This window comes from Capra hircus, chromosome 4 (genome assembly GCF_001704415.2).
Source record: "Capra hircus breed San Clemente chromosome 4, ASM170441v1, whole genome shotgun sequence".
NCBI classification, from domain to species: Eukaryota; Metazoa; Chordata; class Mammalia; order Artiodactyla; family Bovidae; genus Capra; species Capra hircus.
Genome location: NC_030811.1, coordinates 76,444,618 through 76,468,538, shown reverse-complemented (window position 1 = coordinate 76,468,538; position 23,921 = coordinate 76,444,618). Strand labels below are relative to the sequence as shown.

The window sequence follows — 23,921 nt, the reverse complement described above, 5'->3', positions numbered from 1 at the left end:
GTGGGAGAATAGTCAGAATGAATAAGCAAAGAGGTTATTAAATAAGTCTTTTAAAAGGGTGTGTCTAAAACATGAGCAGCTAATCTGAAGAGGAAGGGCCAGTGGGTTTATAGTGTGTGGTGAGATGCCAGTGTCTGGATTTCCAGTATTGCCAAATTTATCTAATGCAAATGTCCTAAAGATGAGATCCATGTGCTCAATTGCAGGATTACTTAAGACTGCAATCATTGCTCCCTAATAGACCCAGGAAGGCAATATTTTTATTATTTTCTTCAAATCTGTATATCATGATTACATTGTAAGCTGGTTATAATTGTGCTGTCTAATAAATATTGTTTAATGTATATTGTAAATATGTACTTCAGTGGTTCTCAGTTCTGGCTGCCCATTAGAATAACAAAGCAAACTTAAAAACACACACAGGAGAGAGTAGGACCTTCACCAGCTCAAAAAAATCAGAATATTTGGGGGCAGGATTTGGGCATCCATGTTCTTTCAAAATTTCCCCTGATGATTCTAACACAACCAGCCTTAAGAACCACTGATTTAATGGAATAAGCATGTATCATTTGTAATCTACACTTGTTGAAGACTTTTTTTCTCTTAATATTATAGTGATTTGAAAATAGGTGTGCTTTTGCAAGGAAATTGGATTTTCTTAGCAAGATTCTTATAAAGCAGTTTCTTATCTTAGTTAAAACCTTTTAAGTGTATTTTTGAGAAAGTCCCAGCATCCTTATAATCTGGAAAGAAAAAAACAAATACTTTGCAAAATATTGACACATTACATTCCAGGAGTTTTGAGTCATATGCAGGATGAAAAATAACTCACAGAAATTCTCTTTAGATGTCTGCAAAATCTACCTTAAAGGATTTTTCAGTAATTACCCATTTTCCTATTGTAAGTATGAGAGAGGAAGCAGTTCATTCTGTTTACCTTTTCTTTGCTATTCAGCAGTAAGCTAACTGAATCATACTGTTATCCTAAGAGACCAAGGGATTATTTTTTTTAATCATTGAGAAGTGTTTCTGATACCTCACTAGACACTGAAAGTTGTATATACACATGTATAAGCAACACTCGCCCCTCCCTTTGCTGTGTCTGCAGAAAATCCATGCAGTTTCTTTCTGTGAAGAGTTTGGAAGTGAGATTGCAGGATGATGCCTGGGTTCTCAGTGAACCTGCTCTTTGCCTCTCTAAATGTTTCCCACCGCCAGCTCCAGTGCAGGGATTGAGCTCACCAATTATCCTGATTTTGTATCTTGATTTTTCCTTTTTAATCAGGAATACAGGCTAAATTTGCTCTGATTTATAGGGTATTTTGCATATTTTTTCCTGAATATTGGTATTTGTCATAATCAACATGATATTTTAAACAACTAAAAACACTATTCTTGTGTGGGAAGATGAGTCAAGTTTAAGCAATTTATTTTGAGGAAATTGGGGAAATATGCATTTCTCACTGATTAATGATGATAATTATCGATGCTGTTTCTAACCATTGTTTAAATCCTTTAACTGTAGAATTCAGAGGAATATCCTAAAATTTTAGAAGAAAGGTGATGATCAGTTAACTTACAAGTTAAATGTTTTGTGTAAACAATCTTTATATCAGTCATTGAAGATGGCCTTCAATATACAGAAGAGTATATAGATCACAGTGCACAGCTCAGTTAATCTGCACAAAGTGAGGCACCTCCGTGGAACCAGCACTCAGAGCAGGAAGAAGAACATTAATAGGACCCCAAAGATCCCCTTCATACTCCTTTCAGCTGTCATTCAGCTAGCACCATAGATTCTTTGTGCCATTTTTGAAACTTATGTATAAATTAAATCATACAGTTTGTGCCTTTTTGGGAAGGAGTGAAAATATGAGTTTCTTTTACTCAATTATTCGTGTATGTATGTTATAGCAAGTTAATTCATTCTTCTTATTATATAACATTCCATTGTTTGAATAGATCATGATTTATTAGTTCTTTGCTTGATGAATATTTTGGGTTTCCAGTTGTGGCTATTATGAATCATAGTGCTGTATATGCCATATGTGTCATTTGCCAAATTATGTGTATACTTCTGATGAGATATAAGTACACAGACAATTGTTGAGCCATATACATTCAGCCTTAGTAGATTCTGCTGGTTTTGTCCAATGTACACTTCCATTAGCAAGATTTCCTTGAGATACTTGCTAATCACTACTTTCCTCTTCCTTAAAAGTCATTGCTAATCTGATCTCCAGTAAAATAGATTAGCTTTGCCTGTTTTTAAGCTCTATATGATGGAATTATCGTTGTATTTGGCTTTTAAAATCTAATGCAGATATATTTTGTTAGATATGTTTTTAAACATCTCCTTCTAGATATTAACTTGATTATTTCTGTTTTAGGTGTTTTGGAAAACAATTATGAGTGCTTACGTGTACTAAATGTTGAACAAAACAGAAATATTATTTATACCTATAAGGTAAGTCTATATTCTTTTTTAAATTGTGGTAGAATATACATAACATGAGGAGGGCATGGCATCCCACTGCAGTATTCTTGCCTGGAGAATCCCCATGGATAAAGGAGCAAAGCATTCATGGGATCGCAAAGCATTGAACATAAAGAGCAGCTAAGCACACACACACATACTTAACATAAAATTTACTCTTTAACCATTTATATATATATATTTTTTCAACAGACTTTTATGCTTTATCTTTTTAAGATGTAGTGAATAAGACTTGTTGGCATTTAATCTTTAACATATGACTTTTTATTTTGTGAGATTGAATAGGATGATTGAAATTCAGTCTTATGTAATACTTTTTCTTTTTTAAATAGAATAAAACTATACCCAATGTCTGATACAGTGCTCAAAGGTTTTGAATAAACGAACAGTTTCATCCTTTAGAGGACAAATGCCAAGTAAGAGATATTTAAACTTAATCAATATGTTAAGTTTTTATCTTTGAGAAAACATTAAATATTATTACTGTACATCATCTGTTCAGATTTCTGTATACTCAGAGTTTTGAGGCATTATTATTTAACAGTGTGTTTTCAATGTTAACTGTTCTAAGGAAAGAAAATTTAACTTCGTGGATAATTTTACTGTAATAGTGAAACATGAAAGAATAATTGCAGTGGCCAGTTTGCTTTGCAAGTTGTATTACTGTACTTTTTTTGCTTAAAGAAGTTATTTTAAGTTGTATCCATGGGGATGCTACATGCAAGGAATTCTGTGATTCACGAAGTTTTTGGTTGTTGTTCATTTGCTTAGTCATGTCTGACTCTTTGCCAAGCTTCCCTGTCTTTTACCATCTCCCAGAGTTTGCTCAAACTCATGTCCATTGAGTCGGTGATGCCATCCAACCATCTCATCCTCTGCCGTCCCCTTCTCTTCCTGCCTTCAGTCTTTCCCAGCATCAGGGTCTTTTCTAATAAGTCAGTTCTTCTCATCAGGTGGTCAGAGTATTAGAGCTTCAGCTTCAACATCAGTCCTCCCAGTGAATATTCAGGGTTGATTTCTTTTAGGATTAACTGGTTTGATCTCCTTTCAGTCCAAGGGCCTCTCAAGAGTCTTCTCAACACCGCAGTTTGAAGGCATCAATTCTCTGGTGCTCAGCCTTTATTATTGTCCAGCTCTCATATCTACATGACAACTGGAAAAACCATAGCTTTGACTGTACGGACCTTTGTCAGCAAAGTAATGTCTCTGCTTTTTAAAACACTGTCTAGACTTGTTATAACTGTTCTTCCAAGGAGCAAGCATCTTTTTATTTCACGGCTGCAGTAACCATTCACAGTGATTTTGGAGCCCAAGAAAATAAAATCTGTCACTGTTTCCATTGTTTCGCCGTCTATTTGCCAAGAAGTTTTATTTATGAGACTATCATGGACTTAGTCTACCTACTTTCAGTATCCATCGTTCACATTCTTTTACAGAAATAAATGAAAGTAGAAAAAGATTTGCTCCTCCACTGTGCTGTGTGCTATAGACAGGCTTCCTCAGACTCACTGAGCTGTATGTTCTTGGCTCCCTTTCACCGCTTGACCTGTGTTGCCATCGAACCCTGTTCAGTCCTTCTCTGACGTGCGCAGCAGGCTACCTTTAGAGTGCTTATTGCTAATACTGGTTGAATTATTGCAGATTTCTTTTAAAACTAGTGAATTCCTAAACAATGACCTTTAATAAACATCTAGTTAATTTTTTCTTTTCAGGACAATAAGGGAAATGTCTTCTTTGGATTATATGATTACCAAACCAAGCAAAATGAGGTAAAAATCACCATGAATTATAGTTTTCAGTTACTTTACTGCCTTTGGTTTTCCTTTTTTTAAGATACAAATTTATTTTATATTTTTTTGTCTTCCTTCTCTTGTCCTTTTATACTATCTTTAAAAAAAAAAATGTGAGGACTCCTGGACCAAATGTCAACTGTAGTCTTTTAGTCCTTTGAGATTTAAGCTGAACAGGTTCAAACCAATTATCCAGTATTCTGTAGGAATGTAGGAAGTCCAGTGGCCTCCCTAGGATGTGTGTTTCCCAGAAGCTTAGGATGTCAGAATGACCTCTGACTCTGAGTTCTGCTTCTGCAGAACTTCACTGATTTTCTTCTCATTACTTCTCAAAGATCCAGTGGTAGAATGAGCCTCTTTTTCTTCATCTTTCCCCAGACAGCTCACATAAGACGTTGGTTAATGTGACAGGCTTGTCTAATTCTTGAGGCAAATGGGACGAGGTCCCTTTGCGTCTATGTAAAAATAATTTGTAAAAATAATTTGTAAATATCAAGAGACTGAGAAGTCTATAAATGTACACTGTCACGAGTCATTCCAAAACACATTATTACATGAAAAAGCAAGTTGCCAGAATAATGCATTCCATTTATGTTTTATAACAAAACTTGCAAGAAAATGACATAATATATGTGTGTAAATATATTAAAAACTCATTTTGGATGATCTGAAAGACTACAGAGTAAATTACAAAATGTTTCTTTTTCAAAAGGGTTTGGGATAGGGTGAATATAATGGAGAACTTAGACTTTTTGTTTGGTAGTGTTTGCATGTTTTAAACACTTATGAGACTATGTGTGTTATTACATAATTGAAAGGATGAAGCAGTTACAATTAAGTATATACATTCATGCCTCTTCTTACTTATAAATAAGAATCCCTCAGAGCAAGAATAAAGGAAACCATAACTTGTCACATGAATTCAGAGCTTTCTTATTAAATCAAAGTTTACTTTTCCTGACTTGTCAACGTTTTTTATCAACTTTTGGCCATTGCATTCTAGTATGTTTTCAGTGCCTTTTCAGTCTGCAAGTACTATTTACCTTTGTAATAGTTCTGCTAGTCACTGTTTCTCTTAACTGTTCTCTCCTGAAGTCTAAGATTCTGTCTTTCCTTATACCCTGAATATGTTTTAAGAGAGTTTGCTTAATATAACTGTGATTATCTCCATTTCCTCAGTCTGCACCTCACATCCTCCTTCTGCATGACCATTTTAATTTTCTTTGATATCCCAGGAAATAGAATCTTGCAACATTTAAACAGTAAGAAAATAAAATACAGGTTAAATAAAAATAGCCGATTACTTTGCCAGTGTTCTAAATATGGGCATCCTTTAGGAGATGCACTTGTGGCAGTCTCTTAGACATAGTTAATGATGTCATAGTTATGTAATTTGATTAAAATGCTAACTTGCCTTCATAATCCTAATTGCTCACCCTTGAGTGCTTATTATGTGTGGCAGACATTGTAGTAAGTATTCTCACATGGATTATTTAACTCAGCACTTCTAAGGATCTCCCAAGATGGGTAGTAACATGATTCCTATTTTGCTGATGGGAGGATAGAATGGTTGAGTAACTCATCCAAAGTCACACAGCTAGCAAGTGACAGAATTAGGATTTGAGCCTGGGTCTAGCTTGGCTTCAAGGTCTGTGCTTTTAACTACTACACCGTGTTGTCTAATGGTTAAATTTCAGTGCCAAACATGGCCTACAATAGCAAACTTTTTTCTTAAAACATAATCTGAAACTTCTCCGTATAGTTAAACTGGTTCATTGGTGGTCCTTTAATAAAATGCCTGCCACAGTGATACTTGCTAAAGAGCTGAGTGGGGATTTGCATTCATAAAATTGTTATTTAACATGAAACTCCAAATTAAAAAATGCTTCTGTTTTAATAGCATCTCTATACATTTGAGAAAGATTTGCAAGTTGTCAGTTGCTCAGTCAACAGGGAGAAAACTTTGCTGGGTAAGTTGAACTCTTTTATTGCTACAAGTCGAGAACGAAGCTATATTTTTTGAGTTTCAAAGTATTGAAGTTTTACAATAGTTGATTATTCTGGGAAAAGATGTACTTTCGAGATAAGATTTGAAATAAAGAATCTGTAGAGTCTACCTACAATAAAGAGTGCTTTGTATTTTACTTTAGTCACCCACTGACAGATCCTTTGAGCCCTCACTTATTCTGGGTATTATCTGGTAAACTTTAACAAGCCACTGCATAGATCATTTGCTAATGGATTTTTTTTTTTTCCTTTTTCCATTAGCTACAAGTTTAGTTCAAGCTGCTAAAGAAGGAAGGAGTAATGAGCTTCAACCAGGTAATGAAATTATACTTTTCAGTACTTGTTGATAGATGAAGATTTATTGAACTACTAAGTCAAACTGCAAGCATATTTACAAATAGCTGTATCTCAGAATAAAAAGGCAAAGGTCATGTCAGGCATGTTCTTTGCATTTTTTCCAAGTAAACAAGAAAGTACAGAAAATAGTATAACAGTGAATAACAGAAATATTAAAAAAGGCAGTTAGCACCTGCAGACTAAACAGGTGCTATAGGCAGAAAGAAGCTGGTACCAAAGGTCGGGAAGAGGTTAGTATTTGAGCCCAGATAGTTTGAGGGATGATCCTAGGAAACTCGATTAAAGGAGTTTTTAAACAGAGACCTGAAAGGAGGGGGGCAGCAAGCATGCGTCTATGCAATGCAAGAGACCCAGGTTTGATCCCTGGGTCAGGAAGATCCCCTGGAGGAGGGTATGGCAACCTACTCTTGCCTAGAGAATCCCATGGACAGAGGAGCCTGGCAGGCTGCCTTTCCATAGGGTCACACAGAGTCAGACACCACTGAAGCAACTAAGCAGCAGCAGCATGGGGAAGCACATTTCTGGCAGAAGGAACAGCCAGCATGAAGGCCCTGAGGCCAGAGTGCTTGGTAGACTCTCTAGCTGTTCCACGATAGTGAGGTCAGTGAGGCTGGACTGGAGTGAACAAGGGCAGAGTGGTGGGAAATAAGGCCAGCAGGAAATGAACGTGAGTTGCGGACAGATCATGGACGCCCTTAGGAGGCCTTTTGTTCAGCTACAATTTCAGAAATTTTGTGACCAGAAAATACTATAGGATCTGTTTTAATGATTAGTCCTTTGAACAAATATTATGCAAATATTTTGCCTTTTGCTGAAGGCTGATTTTTTCGTTTGTGAATAACTTGATAAGCCAGTTGATTATAAAAAGTAGTTTGCCTCAAGGTGTTAACATTCTGTTGCTTATCATGAGATTTTTCCATTGCCTAAGTGAGACAGACTATAATGTATCTCAAATAAGCAAGGTAGAGTTCCTTGGTCTACAAACTTTATGACAAAATTTTTGTCAGCAGTGCTTCTCTTCTTGGCCGAGGCCACGCAAACTTGTTTTATTCGGGAAATGGTTTTCTCTAGGAAGCCAGGCCCAGCTGCCCCCTCACCCTTCCTGGAGGTATTTTCCCTAAGGCATAGCAGGCCCCTGTGGGCAGTGTCGTGAGCCCCACTGCTGCTCCCGGACCCCAGGAGCCTTTGTAGTCAGTTAAGTGCTGCAGATGCTCCATGGAGCTGCTTCGATTCCAAAGTTCTAATAACCAGAGCTTTTAAACAACCAGACTTGACTGAACCATCACTCTTCCAACCTTTTCACTATTTCACAATATGTACCTTTACCTGCATCAGACCAGGTTCTTTCTTTTTCTGACTCTTCACCCTCCCTGTGCCATGCCTGTCCTTGTGCTTTTTTTTCTTTTTTTTAAATTTAAATTCAGTTTAAACAAAGCAAAAATATTCACTCATTTCTCCTCTTACTTCCTACCCTCTGCCTCCTGCAACCACCAATCTGTTCTCTGTATCTATAAACCTGGTTTTGGTTTTGGTTTTGGTTTGATTTGGTTTTTAGATTCCACGCATAAAAGAGATCATTTGGTATTTGTCTTTTATTTTAGTTGATTTACTATATTGTGTTAGTTTCTGGTGTACAGGAAAGTGATTCAGTTACACACATACGTATTTCTTTTTTCAGATTCTTTTCTATTATGAGTTATTACAAGGTATTGAATATAGTTCCCTGTGCTCAACACTAAGAATTTGTTATCTATTTTATACATAGTAGTGTGTATCTGTTAATCCCAGCTCCTAATTTATCCTTCCCTAACCTTTCCCCTTTGGTAAAGTTTGTGTTCTATGTCTGTGAGTCTGTTTCTGTTATGTAAATAAGTTCATTGGTATATATTATTCTTTAGATTCCACATATAAATGATATCTTGATATTTGTCTTTCTCTGACTTAACTTCATTAGGTCCATCCATGCTGCTGCAAATGGCATTATTTCATTCTTAATATGACTTACTTCACTTAGCATAATGCCTTGAGGTCCATCCATGCTGTCCCTTTTGGTCCTGCTGCCCTACTCCCTACAGCCTCGGTGACCTGCTGGGTCTGTCTTGCCTTTCAGTGATGTACTCCCAGGCTCCATTGATACCTGGTTTCTCTGAATTCTTAAGACAACTTTAAGCACTTAATGGAATCACTGTGGATTTCAGGGCTGAAAGTGATTGTAGAAATAATCTGATTCTGTAGTTCTTCACTTTGTTTTTTAAATAACAAAACATTGGCAGTTCCCTGGCAGTCCAGTGGTTAGGACTTGGCTCTTTGACTGCTGGGGCCTGAGTTCATTCCCTGGTTGGGAAACTAAGATCCTGCAAGCTGTACTCAGTGTGGCAAAAAAAAAAAAGCAAAAATGAACTAAAAACAAAGCACCAAGGCCTAGGAAATCTTCGTGATTTATTGAAGTATAAATATCAGGTTAGTGACAGATTTTAAACTAGAATTGATATCTCTAGAATCCTATTCCAGAGTGCTTCCCATTACACTATGAAGGCACATGGTATGTTATTGAGAGACATTTCTGTTTGTCCAATTACTCTTTTCATTAAGCTACTTATATTAAGTATCTGGGCTGCCCTAAAGAAATGAAAAATTAGTGTAGGAAGATGAATTCTGCCCTGCCCTCGATAAACCTAGCATTTTAAAGGTAAGTAAATTTAGCTGATAATCTTACTTGGGAACAGATTCATTGACAAAAAAGCTGAATACAGGTGATTTGTTATTTTTCCAATGAGAAGATTCCCCTGCCTGCCCCCTAAAAAGATTTTTCCCCTAGTTGGAATATATAAACTTTTTGGGCAAGAGATGAAATAGTCAAATATCAACTTGTGCTATTTACTGTATTAAATTAGTTATATACACTTGCTGCTGCTAAGTCGCTTCAGTCGTGTCCAACTCTGTGCGACCCCATAGACGGCAGCCCACCAGGCTCCCCCGTCCCTGGGATTCTCCAGGCAAAAACACTGGAGTGGGTTGCCATTTCCTTCTCCAATGCATGAAAGTGAAAAGTGAAAGTGAAGTCGCTCAGTTGTGTCTGACTCTTCGCAACCCCATGGACTGCAGCCTACCAGGTTCCTCCATCCATGGGATTTTCCAGGCAAGAGTACTGGAGTGGGGTGCCATCGCCTTCTCCGAGTTATATACACTTAAGACAATAAGGAAAATAGCTTTTTTCTTTTTGTCATTCCCACATTTCACAGTCTATTTTTCTTCACAAATATCTTTGACATCAATATTTCTTATTCTTAGAGCCATTTTTTGAGTCATCAAGCAGACTCCCAAAGCATCTCACTTTACCTTGTCTCAGTTATTAGAAGTATATAGCCCTTTTGAATCGTGAATGACCTGTCACTGGAATTTTTATTTTAAGTACCATCAACCAAACAACATTTGCTTTTGATTTTTTTTTGTTGTTGTGTATTTGTGATTCCACATAATAACTTACTCACTGTTTTGCTTTCAGTAAACTCTAAAAGGAGAGTTTTAGAGAACTAGCATTTAGAGAGTTTTAAAGAACATTAAAAGAAAATGTGAGGCAATATCCCAGAAAATATTTTATATTCTTTACATTTTTTTTCTTGACATAAAGCAATACTGTTAGGTTGCTTTCTTAAGTAGTGAAAACTGGCATTGATTCCATTCCAGGCTGCTGCACCATCCCCAAATTGTAAATTATTACTCAAAGTAAAGTCATTGAGGAAGCACATGTGAATATTAGAGCTGTTATAAGAACTCAAATATAAGGCAACTCCTTTTCTGAGGAGGAACTCTTGGTCTAAATTTGAATATCTGTGGTAACCCCATTCTAGCCTGTGTCCAAAACTTCCTTCTAATTACTGTCTTTAATGACATTTGCTCAGATGTGACAGTAAGGAAATAAGTGAGTCTTTATCCATGCAGCTCCAGCCTTCCTGAGAGAAGCCCAGTCCCTGTCCTAGTTGCTGTCAACCCTGACACATTCATTCATCAGAAATCTTTATATTTTCCACACAAACAGTATTTGCAGTTGTGCTACAGAATTGTAGTGACTCTGAACTGAGATGTATTTGTTTAGACTTAAAAGCTGAGAGGGCCTGTGAAGTGATGGTAAAAATAGCTGAGAAATGGGTGGGAACCTGTTTCTCACTCCATGTACATTGACTTCTCCTTCATAATGTTTTCTGTATCTATTAGTGGTTTTAAGAAGTCTCAGTTTTAAGATAACTGCTTTTGTTTGTGGAGTAACTAATACAGTAAGTAATGCATTTTACATTTTCAAAGTTCAGGCCTATGTGGAAGAGTAATGTGTAATATTCTGGACTTTGCTACTATTAAAAGCATCCTTTACTTTACAGGATCAAAGTGCTTAACTTTGTTGGTCGAGATCCACCCCATTAACAATGTGAAGGTTCTAAAAGCAGTGGATAGCTATATTTGGGTACAGGTAAGTGAGCATATCTTTATCACTTATCTCTTTAATCAAAAGGCATGAAACCTAGAGACAGTGGGGTTAAAGTGTTTTCAAACACATTATCAGATTTAATCCTCAGAATAATCCAGTGAATGGGTATGGCTGGAATGAATACCTCTTCCCTCACAAACATGGAAATCAAAATTCAAACCTAGCTCTCTGTTTCTATTACATCATGGTTATTTGATATAATAGATGTTTTTACATGATAAAATATTGAATATCAAAACACATTGAAAGGAACTTTGAAAATGGCTTATCTAATGTTTCATAGAGTAGACAGGTTAAACGCCTGTGTTTAAATGACATAATTAATCCCTGAATTTCTCAACTCCATGCACTGATGCAGAAGCACTGTGTGTATAACACAAATAGACTTAGATATAGTCAGTCCTCATTACTTGCACATAGAATTTGCAAATTCTGCTACCCACTAAAATTCATTTGTAGCCCCCAGATCAGTCGTTGGTAGACATGTGAAAATTTGTCACCCAATGTACATGTTCCCAGCTGAGGCAGAACAAGGTGACCCTGCCTTTCAGATTCAGTTCTCAGACTATAAACAAACATTGTTTTCATAGTCAACTTAATGCCATGTTTTTCACACTCTTTGGCAGTTGATTTCGTGTCTAACATGTCCTCCAAGTGAATTGCTGAAGTAGTGTTTCATGTTTCTAAGTGCAAAAAGGCTGCTATATACTTTACAGAGAAATATGTGTGTTCATTAGAGAAACTTCATTTAGGCATTATAGTGCAGCTGACTGAGTTCATTGCTAGCGAATCAACAGTATCTTTAGTTGTGGCACACCAGATCTTTTGATCATTGATGCAGAATACGGAATCTTTTTAGTGTGCACACTCTTAGTTGCGACATGTGGGACCTGGTTCCCTGACCAGGGATCAAACCTGGTCCCCCTACAGTGGGAGCGTGGAGTCATGGCCACTGGACCACCAGGGAAGTCCCACAATGTCTTTAAATAGGGACACAGACCAAGTTTTGTTTTGTTTTGTTGACAAAAATATTGTAGCTAGAGGTTCATAGGAGCTTTTATCACTATTTCCCTTGGGAACAGTGGTTCAGAGTTCAGTGTTTGTGGTGACCTTATGGAACATAGGGCTTCCATGGTAGCTTAGAAAGTGAAGAATCTGTCTGCAATGCAGGAGAGTCGAGCTTGATCCCTGGGTTGGGAAGATCCCCTGGAGAAGGGCATGGCTACCCACTCCAGTATTCTTGCCTGGAGAATCCCATGGACAGAGGAGCCCTGGCGGACTACAGTCCATGGAGTCAAAAAAGAATTAAAAACGATTAAGCACTGATGCAGGCACAGATGGAATGTAACTATCACTGAGAATAAGAATCGATTACCCTTGTTCCTGCTGGGTTGCGTGAACAATTACCTTGTGTAGCCTCCCCCTGCCCTACCTGTTCTCAGCCTCTGACCTTGGGTCTCCCTCTGGCAGTATGTGTTGGGAGAACGAGCTGTCTCGCACATGCCTGCTTGTCCACTGTCAGCCAGTCCTTCCAGTTGTGCATTTCACCACCACTCCTGGCTTCTCTCCGGGCCGCTGCTTGCTGCCAGACAGGGCCTGGCTTGGAACTGCTAAGCTACATTCCCTCCCCCAGGAATCCACTCTGTTTATTTACACTGTCCTCAGTGCAGGGGTGACTGTGGGACACTTCCCTTTTCTGGCATGTTCTTTTGGTTTCTTTACCATTTTTATCCAGGGCTGTGATGATGTTATTGAAGGATGGGTAATCAGAGTGTAGGAAGGAAAAAGGTTTTACAAATATATAGTTGCATAACACTCTGAATATATTTTAAAAATACTGAATTGTATTATTAATACTGAAAACTGTGAATAGTGAATGTTGTTATGTGCATTTTATCTTAATTAAAAAAATTAAAAATGCAAGGTGCATGATTGCATCCCCACCCATGTGAAGTAGACCCACACTCATCTTGGTCCATCCAGTTCCAAGCCCTGCTCCCTGCTCGCATGCTCAGGCCTCTGAAGAAAGAAACTCCTCCAAGCCTCCACCCATGGCAAATCCCTACCTTCACCCTCTCTCCATTCTGCTCTCCTTTAGAGAAACACTATTCATTGTCCACAAAATTTGGTCCTACCCTGTGATCTATTTCCTTTTTCTTTTCGAAACAACCGTGGTGATTTCCAGTAGTACATTTTCCCTCTACCTGTGCAGCCTTCGTGAAGAAACTCCTTCAGGACAGTAGTGAGCGGAGTCCGGATCTCAATCTGGGGCCCTTGTAGAGTTCCCCACTGGCATGATTGTACCTTCCAGATAGTTCACTGGATAATTACACACTGTCCACGTCCACATGCCTATAGTATGTACCTTCCATCAATGAATATTAATGATCACAATCTAGCTCAATATTTACAAAAATAATTATTTTCCTAATATAGTCTATATAGATTCCTACTCATAAAGCAAACAAAACGAAATCTCCAAAATCGTTGCATGCTTTTGTAGAGCTGTGTCTGAAGCCTGTCTTACGTATATTCTCACTTGTAGGCCTTGCTCCAGGGTTGCCTCAAATTCGAAAGAAAAACAACCACCTGAATGGAACTTTTAAAATCGTGATTGCCTCACAGAGACAAGACAAAGGTTTAGAACTGGTCATCAGTTTAAGTCACAGCCTTAAGCCAGTGAGCCCTGGTCACCTCTGGAGACTCAGGGGACACCAAATCTGTAGTTTCCCCTTATTTTGAGGCATTGAGTATTTGCTTTTCCATTATCTGTGTGAAAACTCATCATTGCTTCTCCACAACTCCAGTACACAAAGTATCCTTTTTGATGTACACAGTTTCACAAATCAGCAGAAATAAGTTCTATATTCTTCTCATAGCTGAATTTTGCTTTGCTTTCTATTTTACAGTTTTGAGTTTATTGCAGTGAAGAATGCGTGTGTGTGTATGTGCTTATTTGCTCGTTGTTCGACTCTTTGCTACCTCATGGCCTGTATGTAGCCCAAGACGCTCCTTTGCCCATGGGCTTTTTCTCTGGCAAGAATGCTGGAGTGAGTTGCCATTTCCTCCTCCAGAAGATCTTCCCTACCCAGGGATCAAACCTGGGTCTTCTGCATTGCAGGCAGATTCTTTACCTCTGAGCCACTGGGGAAGCCTTGCTGTGAAGAACGGTATATAGTTAATCCTTTGTTTTTCTCAGAGGGAAATGACTACAAACAGTTCTAAAAGTTAACCAAGTCTAGGGACTCTCTGGGTGGTCCAGTGGTTAGAACGCCAAGCTTCCACTGCAAGGGGCACAGCTGCAATTCCTGGTTGGATTACTAAGATCCTGTATGCTGCAGTGTGGCCAAAAAAAAAAAAAAAAGATAAATTTTTCTAAAAGTTGATGAGATCTATTCTAATTTGGCATTATGAAAAGATACCATGTAATATATTTTGTCAAAAATTTCCCTCGTCTTTAGAAAGGCTGTAGGCTGTAAAACAGGGACTTGAAAAGTTCTGTTCTTTTATTATGCTTTCAAGTTTAGAGGAAAAACCCCAAATTAGCCAGTGGACCTAGTGAGCTGTCTTTCATGTTGCAAAGTGAAACTTCAGATTTATAGTTACTCTTAGGTTTCCCTGGTGGCTCAGAGGTTAAAGTGTCTGCCTCCAATGTGGGAGACCTGGGTGCAATCCCTGGGTCAGGAAGATCCCCTGGAGAAGGAAATGGTAACCCACTCCAGTATTCTTGCCTGGAGAATCCCATGGACAGAGAAGCCTGGTAGGCTACAGTCCACGGGGTCGCAAAGAGTCGGACACGACTGAGCGACTTCACTTTCACTTTAGAATGATGAAGGAATTAAGTCACTGGAGTCATCCCATGGCCAGGTTCCCCTCATTATCACAGCTGATGGTGTCAGGCCTTGTGTTTCTGGCTGCCCGCTTTGTCCTGTGGGCTGACAAATAAGGGCAGGCACAGAGGAGGAGGAAGGGCTGGATCAGGCCTTTTCTTCCAGTGGCAGTCGTTGAATACTTTGAGGTAAATCCTCCACCACATGCCGCACTGTGACTCACTGTCCTTTCCTGGAAAGTCCCTGGTTCTGTTGTGCTTTGTCTCTCGGATGTGGGACTTTGGAAGTTGTCGTGCAGAGTTTGTTTACTTGGCTCTCAAATTAAACACTAGGTTTAGCTGCATAAGAAATTGTTATCGATCACTCTTTTTTGGTGCTTGTGAAATGGAACTTTCTGTTCAAATGTTGTTTATTGATATTGTTTTTGATTGACTTCAGAATCACATATTCCAAATATGAAGCACCATCCCTAGGAGTGGCTTACAGTTTAGCCTTACTGTTTAAAGGAATTGTGTTGGACCTGCCATCAATCCCCTCCTGCAAAACTGAGCTCCTGAAAGTGTTCCTTTTTCTTCCTTGCTTCCATCTATAGTGTGTGTGTATGAATGTGATTTGCCTGAACTATTTTGCGGTTCCCACTCCCTTCTATGGTGTGTAGTTGTACAGTAATTGAAATAACTGTGTGAAATAACTGAAATAACTTTTGAAATAATTGTGTAAGCAAGGTAGTTGCTTATGACTTTAATTTCCTTTTTATAGTTCCTCTACCCACATGTTGAAAGTCGCCCTCAACCAGAGAATCATCTGTTACTGCTTTCAGAAGAGAAATGTAAGTATATCTTTATGTTTTCATGAACAGCATATCTCCTAGCGAAGCATAGAGTGTGATGAAGCTTCTAACTGTCCACTCGCCAGTCCAAAAGTCCACTGACTTTGATGTCCATTGAAGATCTAGGACTCCTGTGGAAGGACTTTCTGTCTGCCTCACTTGTTGTTCTGTTGGGTTCTGTCTCCATATGTGATGGGCTTCTGCAAATATGGGTTTCTGGTTTGGGCATATGGTAGAATGTTTGTAAAACAGTCATTTTTGTCTTCTTTAGTCCATCCTTCTTTAGGATGTCTGTCACAGTTGAAACTATAATGTAAGGAGAGAGGCTTGGATGGACAGAGGGAACGGTATTAGAAGCTAGAAGAAATCCATGGCAGAACTCGAGGATACATAGCAACTTGGTCAAATTCAGGTAGAGGGAGATAAGATTGGGACATCCTTTAATGATGATTTCAAGTAGAAGGAGGGATAGAGAAAGGACAAAATTCACTGGTGCATCTGATCTAGGAAGCTGTCTTTCTTGTTATGAGGTGAAGCAGCTGATTTGTAATTGGAGGGACAAGACTGAAGATTTGGTTTGTGTTCACTTCCTCTGCCGCTACTGCTGCTAAGTTGCGTCAGTCATTTCCGTCGTCAGTCGTGCGACCCCATAGACGGCAGCCCACCAGGCTCCCCCGTCCCTGGGATTCTCCAGGCAAGAGCACCGGAGTGGGTTGCCATTTCCTTCTCCAAGGCATGAAAGTGAAAAGTGAAAGTGAAGGCGCTCAGTCATATCTGACTCTTCGAGACCCCATGGACTGCAGCCTACCAGGCTCCTCCATCTATGGGATTTTCCAGGCAAGAGTACTGGAGTGAGTTGCCATTGCCCTCTCCGATACTCTTGCGCAATTATGTATCTCACATTTTTGTAACTAGAACCAACAGAAGATACATATGGCTCAATGTAAACTGCTTACTGAGAAAAATGGTCCATCTATACATCAATACAGTGTTTATAGTGTTCTGTTAATGACCCCTATAAAAATACCTCCCCCTAATATCTGGCATAATGAGTTTTCTATATGATGTTTTCATATAAAGAGGTATTTGGTATTTGGAAATTGAAGATAAACCCTGCCAAATGAGCCCTATATAAGACTGATGGTACTGGGGAGGGAAACACTTGTTCAGCTAACCCAGGGGAGTAGCAGAGTTAAATGCTTCATGTGTTGTTGGTATTGAGGAGCAGAGTAAATGCTGGACTTGACACAGACTGTAAAGGGAGGGTGGAGAAAGGTGGGTTTTTGTTTTGAACCTTTCTTGTGAGATTGCCATCTGTGATAGTACTATTTTTCAGCCAATTGTTTAATCTGCTTTGCTTTTATATATTAAAAAAAAGTTCACAACTGTTTGGGTGAAAAAAAAGTACTCATATTTTTCATGAAGGTTAAACTGTCTTTCTGTTTTCTTTTTTTAAAAGATATTGAACAATTTCATATCCAAGTTGTCCAAGAAGATGGAAATCGAGTGGTAAATATTTGAAAGTCCTTTTGCTTCAGAGTTTTTTCCCATAAAGAGTAGTGTTTCTAGGCTATTAAGGATGTATTAATGTTGTGGAAAACATTCTACTTTATTTGGTATCTTTCAAGTTATAGATTGGTTGTTATAACATATGAAATAATATAAGATACATGAAGGAGTTGATTATCTCCTTCATATCTATCTCACCTCCCCACGCCCCCATCAGTCTCCTGAGATAACTGATGACAGCCTTGAGTGATGCTTCCTTGCCTTGTACCTCGCTCAGGGTTCAGTGCACAGATACTAGGATTCAGTTGCTTTTACTGAAATAGATTCATAGTGTAGATATTAATTTGCTGCTTTTGCTTTTGCTTAATATATCAGGGGTATCCCTGTAGGTTTCTAAACAGAGATATGATTTCTTTCTCTAAATTTGTATACATGTATACATAAGCATGCATATAATAAATGAGATCATAGCATATATGCTGAGGTTCTATATAGTTCAGTTTTCTTTTCTTTTTTGCTTGTTTTCCACACCCCTCTTGACTCTTCATCTCTAACTTTGTTCACAACCATGTGTATTGTGTATCTTTTCATACTTTTCTCCATACCTCTGTATCTCACATCCCCACCCTGATACACCCAGGGGTTTGTTTATTATTCACTCTCTCCTTATTCAACTTTGTGGAATTACTGCCGAGCAACCTACAGTAGCTTAGTACATTGTCTTCAGAAATGCAAACAGTCCCTGGCATAGATGTACACAATTTTGTCACCATTCTTCCATGGATGTATATTCACTTGATTGCCTTTTCCCCCCTTTTATTTACATTTCAAATCGTTTCAAATGTTTTTAACTTTACATGTTTGGTACACATGTTTCTTTGGATTAAACCCTCAGGGATGGATAAGTGGGTTGATGGTTATATGCATTTAATAAACTTCAACACATTTTGCCAGATTACTTTCCAGAAGACTTGTAACAATTTAGTTTTGCAAGCAAAATATAAAAGTACCCTTTCCCTCTATCCATACCAATAATAGATGTGTTTCCCTCTTTAAAAAATCCAGTTTGATGGGTTTAAGTTGTTACTGAGTGACTGAACTGAACTGAACATTATTATTTGAGTTTGTATTTCCTTTAATATTGTTGAGTTTGAACATTTTCTACACTTATTGGCTATGTGAATTTATTTTTCTGAAAATTGTTTAGTTATATTCTTGTGTATATTTTTGCTAGGTTGTCTTTTTTATTGACAGTTTTTGTGATGTTACTGATATTAAAATGATTTCCTTCAATATTTAAATGCTCTACATCAGAATACTCTTTCTCTGATTTTAATTTTAAATTATGTGAACAAAATTGAAATGAGAAATGGCATTTGTTAATTGTGTATCTATGATTGAAAGCCTCAAATCAAGACACCTGGCTGGGAAATGATGAGAAAGTGTGTGACTAGAGCTCTGGGCCCCAGATGGATGGGAGGGCAAAGACAAGGCCAATGGTTGGAAATGGTAAGGCCAGAGAGGAAGGACCAAGGTGCAAAATCCCAAAACCATCAGTGAGGATTTGGAGATAGTTAAATAAACAGATTGGAGTCAGGAACTGGAAATGGATACAGACAGAGGACTGCTGTTAAGAAGAGGGGTTGGGAGTTGTGAGAGACATTGCCGGGAGAGTGAGGCCAGGAGACACTTGTCAGAAGCCCAGGAAGAATTCTCCTGGCCAAGATGATACAGCCCCAGCACACCTTCATCCACGTGTGTCCTTTTGTGAGGCACTGTTAACATCCCTATATAACAACTCTGTAACAACATATAACCTATAACAACCTACCCTATAACAACCCTAACATCCCTATATAAAAGTGATGGTATTACATTTATCCCAGCATGTTCAGGAAACACAACAATGTAGACTCACACAGGTGAGGTAACTCTGGCGAGGGAAGAACTGCTATATGAACCTCAGTTGCCATCAGATGGAAACAAGATGGGTTTCCCAAAGTTAAGAGTCAGATAAGTACTCTTGGATCTTTTGCCAGCAAACGTGATGGAACCAGGCAAACAGAAATAGAGGTGTATGATTCTGCTTGCCCTGTGCCTCCCTTGAGTTCCAACTTAGCCTCAGGGGGGAAATCCCTTCTGAGATTAGAGAGGGTTTAGGTACAAATGTGGACCATTCTGATGGTATATCAGACCATCAAAGAAAGGTCCATCCCTTTTTTTCCTCATTCTCCTACACCAACCTGTCTTCATTCTTTACTTACCTGTCCCAGTATAGATAGCTTTTGCTTGTTGAGCATTTTGAGGAAAATGCTTGTTGAGCATTTTGAGGAAAATGAACTCTGAATTCCTTGTATTACATTTAGCATTTCTTTCCATTTACCCTTGTGTACAATTTCCTTTCCCTTTATTTGACAGGTATTTCTTGAGCACTACTACATACTAGAAACAGTCAAGTCATTGAAAATATAAAGGTGCTGTAGAAGAGTGCATAATCATTGGGATAGACTTATAGCATTAATTAAAGTATAAATGTGATAGAAGCACGCCAAAGTGACAGAAATACGGAGATGGGGAGCTTTGCCTTCATATGGGGAGGTGAAACTGGGTTTTGTACAGGAGGCAATGCCTCAGCTGGATCTTGAAGGATGAATAATTAAGTATTGCTGAGCAATGGGCAGTATCATCAGACTCATTGTAGAAGATGGACAGGCAAGAACTATGACCAAAGCCACATGAAGTGTTTATGGCAGATCTCGGATTGTTGCCCAGTACTCCCCTCTCCTAGGCTTGAGTTTTCCCTTGTCCTCACAGTTGACCTTTGGTAATAAAGCCCTCTAGACTGCAGATACTTCAGTGTGTTATGTCCAAAATGGGAAGCTTTGAATCTTCCATTTGCCTAGCTGTTGATTTGTGATAAGTGTGGCCTTGCCTTCAACAGCCCCAGCCTGTCTGTCTAACTAAGAACAAGAATAAAATAGTTTATTGCAGAGTGTTGTAAAGAGCAAGTAATGAAATGATACCCTAAATCTTTTTTTGGAAAGAGCTTCCATGTGTATGTGTTGGAGGTAGGGGCAACTAAAAATTAACTGTGGAAATATTTACAGGTATTATAAAGATAGAATATTCAAAATAATTATGAAACCCAGATATGTTCTCCTTTAAAACAGTTATTTATTTCTAAAATCTCTTTGCCTCCTTAGGTAATTAAAAATTCTGGCCATCTCCCAAGAGAGAGAATAGCCGAAGATTTTGTTTGGGCTCAGTGGGATATGTCAGAGCAGAGATTATACTATATTGATCTGAAGGTAAAAACTAATCCACTGGCACTCTTTTTTATGGGAGTGTTTTAATTTTGATGTTATCATTGTTATAATTTATTAATTACTTCATTTTCATTGATGAGAACAGTCAAAGTTTATTACAAATAATGAAGATTTTCATTACTGTTTGCTTTTTTGTTGCTTCCTTTTCTCTCTCTCTCTTTAGTGTTTTTTTTTTTTCTTAATTTGTCACTTACTCTGTTTTCTCTTTTAGAAATCAAGGAGTGTCTTAAAATGCATCCAGTTTTATGCTGATGAGCACTTTAACTTAATGGTAAGTCCAGAAAATGACTGGGCTATATGGTGAAATTTTATTCCCATTTTGTGATTTGTGTGAAAGTCGCTCAGTCGTGCCCGACTCTATGACCCCGTGGACTATAGAGTCCATGGAATTCTCCAGGCCAGAATATTGGAGTGGGTAGCCTTTCCCTGGAAGATCTCCAGGGGATCTTCCCATCCCAGGGATCGAACCCAGCTCTCCCACACTGCAGGTGGATTCTTTACCAGCTGAGCCACAAGGGAAGCTCTTATACTAACCATTACTCCTTTTTAATGAAAGTTATCATAAAGAGCATTTTAGCATTATTGATCATGTATGAATAGCTTGTATGAGCAAGTAAAATAGTTCCTGTCAGCTCAAAGCTTCAGCTTTATAGTAAATGCAATTAATATAGGTGATAAGAAAAGCACACACAGGAAATTTCTACTAACTGAATGCTTCACAATAAAGAAACATGGTTAAGAGTGAGAGTTTGTATGAGGTAGAATTTAGTAGGAGGTAGTATGTGGCAACCCACTCCAGTGTTCTTGCCTGGAGAATCCCAGGGATGGGAGAGCCTGGTGGGCTGCCGTCTATGGGGTCGCACAGAGTTGGACACAACTGAAGTGACTTAGCAGCAGCAGCAGCAGCAGTATGTGGTAGGTGTGGTCAGTAGTTCGTGATTATGCGTCATTTGATCCAAAAGGATGTGTGAGGATGGTGGATTGAGTCTAAAGTCGATGAGAGGATATAGTTTAATTAGTAAAAATCTAGAATCACTCCTGGAAAAGTATTTGGAGTGTAGTGAGAAGTATCATTGTAGTGAGGAGTCATAAGTATCTTTATCTGTGATGGACAGAACATTATTCTTCCTGGCTAGGATTAATATTGCTGTCTAATGCAGATTGACATCATACCATTATAAGAATTTCATTTACTCCTCCTGCCCCCCTTTTTCTGGACTCACACTCATTCTCTTTCTAAAGATACCATTCCCTACACAATCATCTGTGTCCTATAAAAGCCTACTCCTTCCAATCAACTTATTACACAACCCGTCTACGGTAGTCAAATCTGAAGCAAAATCTTGATGTATATTTATGATTGATGAATATACATCAAGCTTGTGATTTATGTAGACTCCAGAATATTCCCAGTGGACTTTCTCTATGTAGATGTGTGAAATAACCTCTGAAGATAATGCTAGTTAAAGGAGCTCTTCATCATTATGTAAGCACAGTGTCGTCAGGTTTGCTCTGGTTTCCAGAACTATCATCACTTAACTAACGTCATCTTTTGCTTTGTTATCACCTGATTTTTTGACAGTTTGAAGCACCCTTGGATATATCATTAAGTGACTCAGGATTCAAGTAGGTTACTCCTAAATTATTATTATTTTTTATAGACACTTCTGGACAGAATGATTATATTTAAACATAATCTGTGATATACTGCTAAAAGGATAATTTGATGTTCTGTTTATGTGAGGGAGTGTTTGCCATCTTTTCTGTTTCTGTTTTCTATAGGGAATATACACAATGTTATCAAGTATGGACACAGGGTTTTTCCATGTAAAGGCAATCATATTGATTTTCTTAGCCATTTATTTCTATAGGGCATCTTATTATTATTATTATTTTTGATATGTGGAAGTGCTCTGTAATTCAATAAAAAGATTCAGAGTCAGAGTCAGAGAGCTCTATGTTTAGAATGAAGCATCAGAACCCTTTTCTTGTTGCCATCAAAGAGGATGTCTCAGGTCAATCCACTTATAGCTCAGCTGAGTCTATTGCTTCTCCCCGCCCCCACCCCACCCCGCCTGTTTTCATTTTTATACAAAAGGCAAGATTCCCCCCCCCCAGACTATTTTACATTTAGTAAAAACAGGAGATACTTTTGAAAAAATAGACTCAAAGCCACAAGTGCACAGAAGAAATGAAAGTCTTCCTGAATTAATGGTAATTGCAAAATGCTACATTTCACTAGCCTTATTTTTATCATATATGAACATTCGGTTCTGTTTATTTTGAAATGTAGCATCAACATTATTTTAAAATTAGACAAAAGTTGAAATATTGTATATCCTGCCTATTGCCATTTATGTACCATCTATTTTTAAAAATTACTGTTTTTAAAAAATAATTTTGTTTATTTTTGGCTGTGTTGGGTCTTCATTGCTGTGTGGGCGTTTCTCTAGCTGTGGCAAGAGGGGACTGCTCTCCAGTAGCTTCTCATGGTGGCTTCTCCTGCGGAGCGCAGACTCTGGGGCACAAAGGCTTCAGCAGCTGTGGCCCGAGGGCTCAGTAGCCGCGGTTGCTGGGCTCTAGACCACAAGCTCAGTGTTTGTGGCACGTGGACTTAGTTGCTGTCTGCATCGTATGTGATCTTCCTGGACCAAGGATTGACAAATTATTGCTTTACTTATTTATTTTAACAAAAGGACATATTATCTACTTAAATTTCTCAGAGACATGTGGATAAATTATAGTTGTTACTCACATCTTTTATGAGGGAACTTATTTGTAAATTCTTATCCTTTATGTTCTTAGACTTGTCAACTTTGGATATAGTGATCTTCAAGACCAAGAGGAATTATCTGAACACCTGACCTTATGTGTTTTTACCAACCATACAGGTAGAAGCGGGTTGTATTTGTCAATTTATTTAATTTTACTTGAGTTCCATATATTTAGCCATTGTTCAGTTATATGGATCCTGAACATAAGTGATCATGTGGGTATTTACATACCAAATTAACTTCTCCACTGTAATTTTATACATTTGCTGTCTGTATAAGAGAAGCCACAGTCCAGCTATTGTTCTAAAAGTTTTTCTTTGTATTATTTCTCTAGTAGAGGGGATGGGTTCATATTTAATCAAGCTACATTTTCTCACCTGCTTCATTGTAAAGAAATGATATACAATGAGAGGAATGCTTTTTGTGTCTGGCTTACTGATGCTGAAGTTCTAAACCCATGTGATTCGCTACTTTCAGAGCCATGCTATAACCTACTGAGCTGACAATCAAATCTTCACA

General features: G+C 38.2%; 1 protein-coding gene across 1 annotated transcript in view; it reads left to right on the top strand.

Annotated features, from left to right (window-relative positions):
* Positions 1 to 23,921, top strand: part of GSAP (gamma-secretase activating protein) — an 89,536-nt gene that overhangs the window by 6,581 nt on the left and 59,034 nt on the right. The window contains exons 2-12 of the mRNA XM_018047267.1: positions 2,391 to 2,467; positions 4,210 to 4,266; positions 6,188 to 6,257; positions 6,556 to 6,609; positions 11,028 to 11,116; positions 15,724 to 15,793; positions 17,253 to 17,302; positions 20,506 to 20,610; positions 20,840 to 20,899; positions 22,211 to 22,254; positions 23,434 to 23,519. Coding sequence (XP_017902756.1) covers positions 2,391 to 2,467; positions 4,210 to 4,266; positions 6,188 to 6,257; positions 6,556 to 6,609; positions 11,028 to 11,116; positions 15,724 to 15,793; positions 17,253 to 17,302; positions 20,506 to 20,610; positions 20,840 to 20,899; positions 22,211 to 22,254; positions 23,434 to 23,519 — 762 coding nt within the window. The remainder of the gene's footprint in view (positions 1 to 2,390; positions 2,468 to 4,209; positions 4,267 to 6,187; positions 6,258 to 6,555; positions 6,610 to 11,027; positions 11,117 to 15,723; positions 15,794 to 17,252; positions 17,303 to 20,505; positions 20,611 to 20,839; positions 20,900 to 22,210; positions 22,255 to 23,433; positions 23,520 to 23,921) is intronic.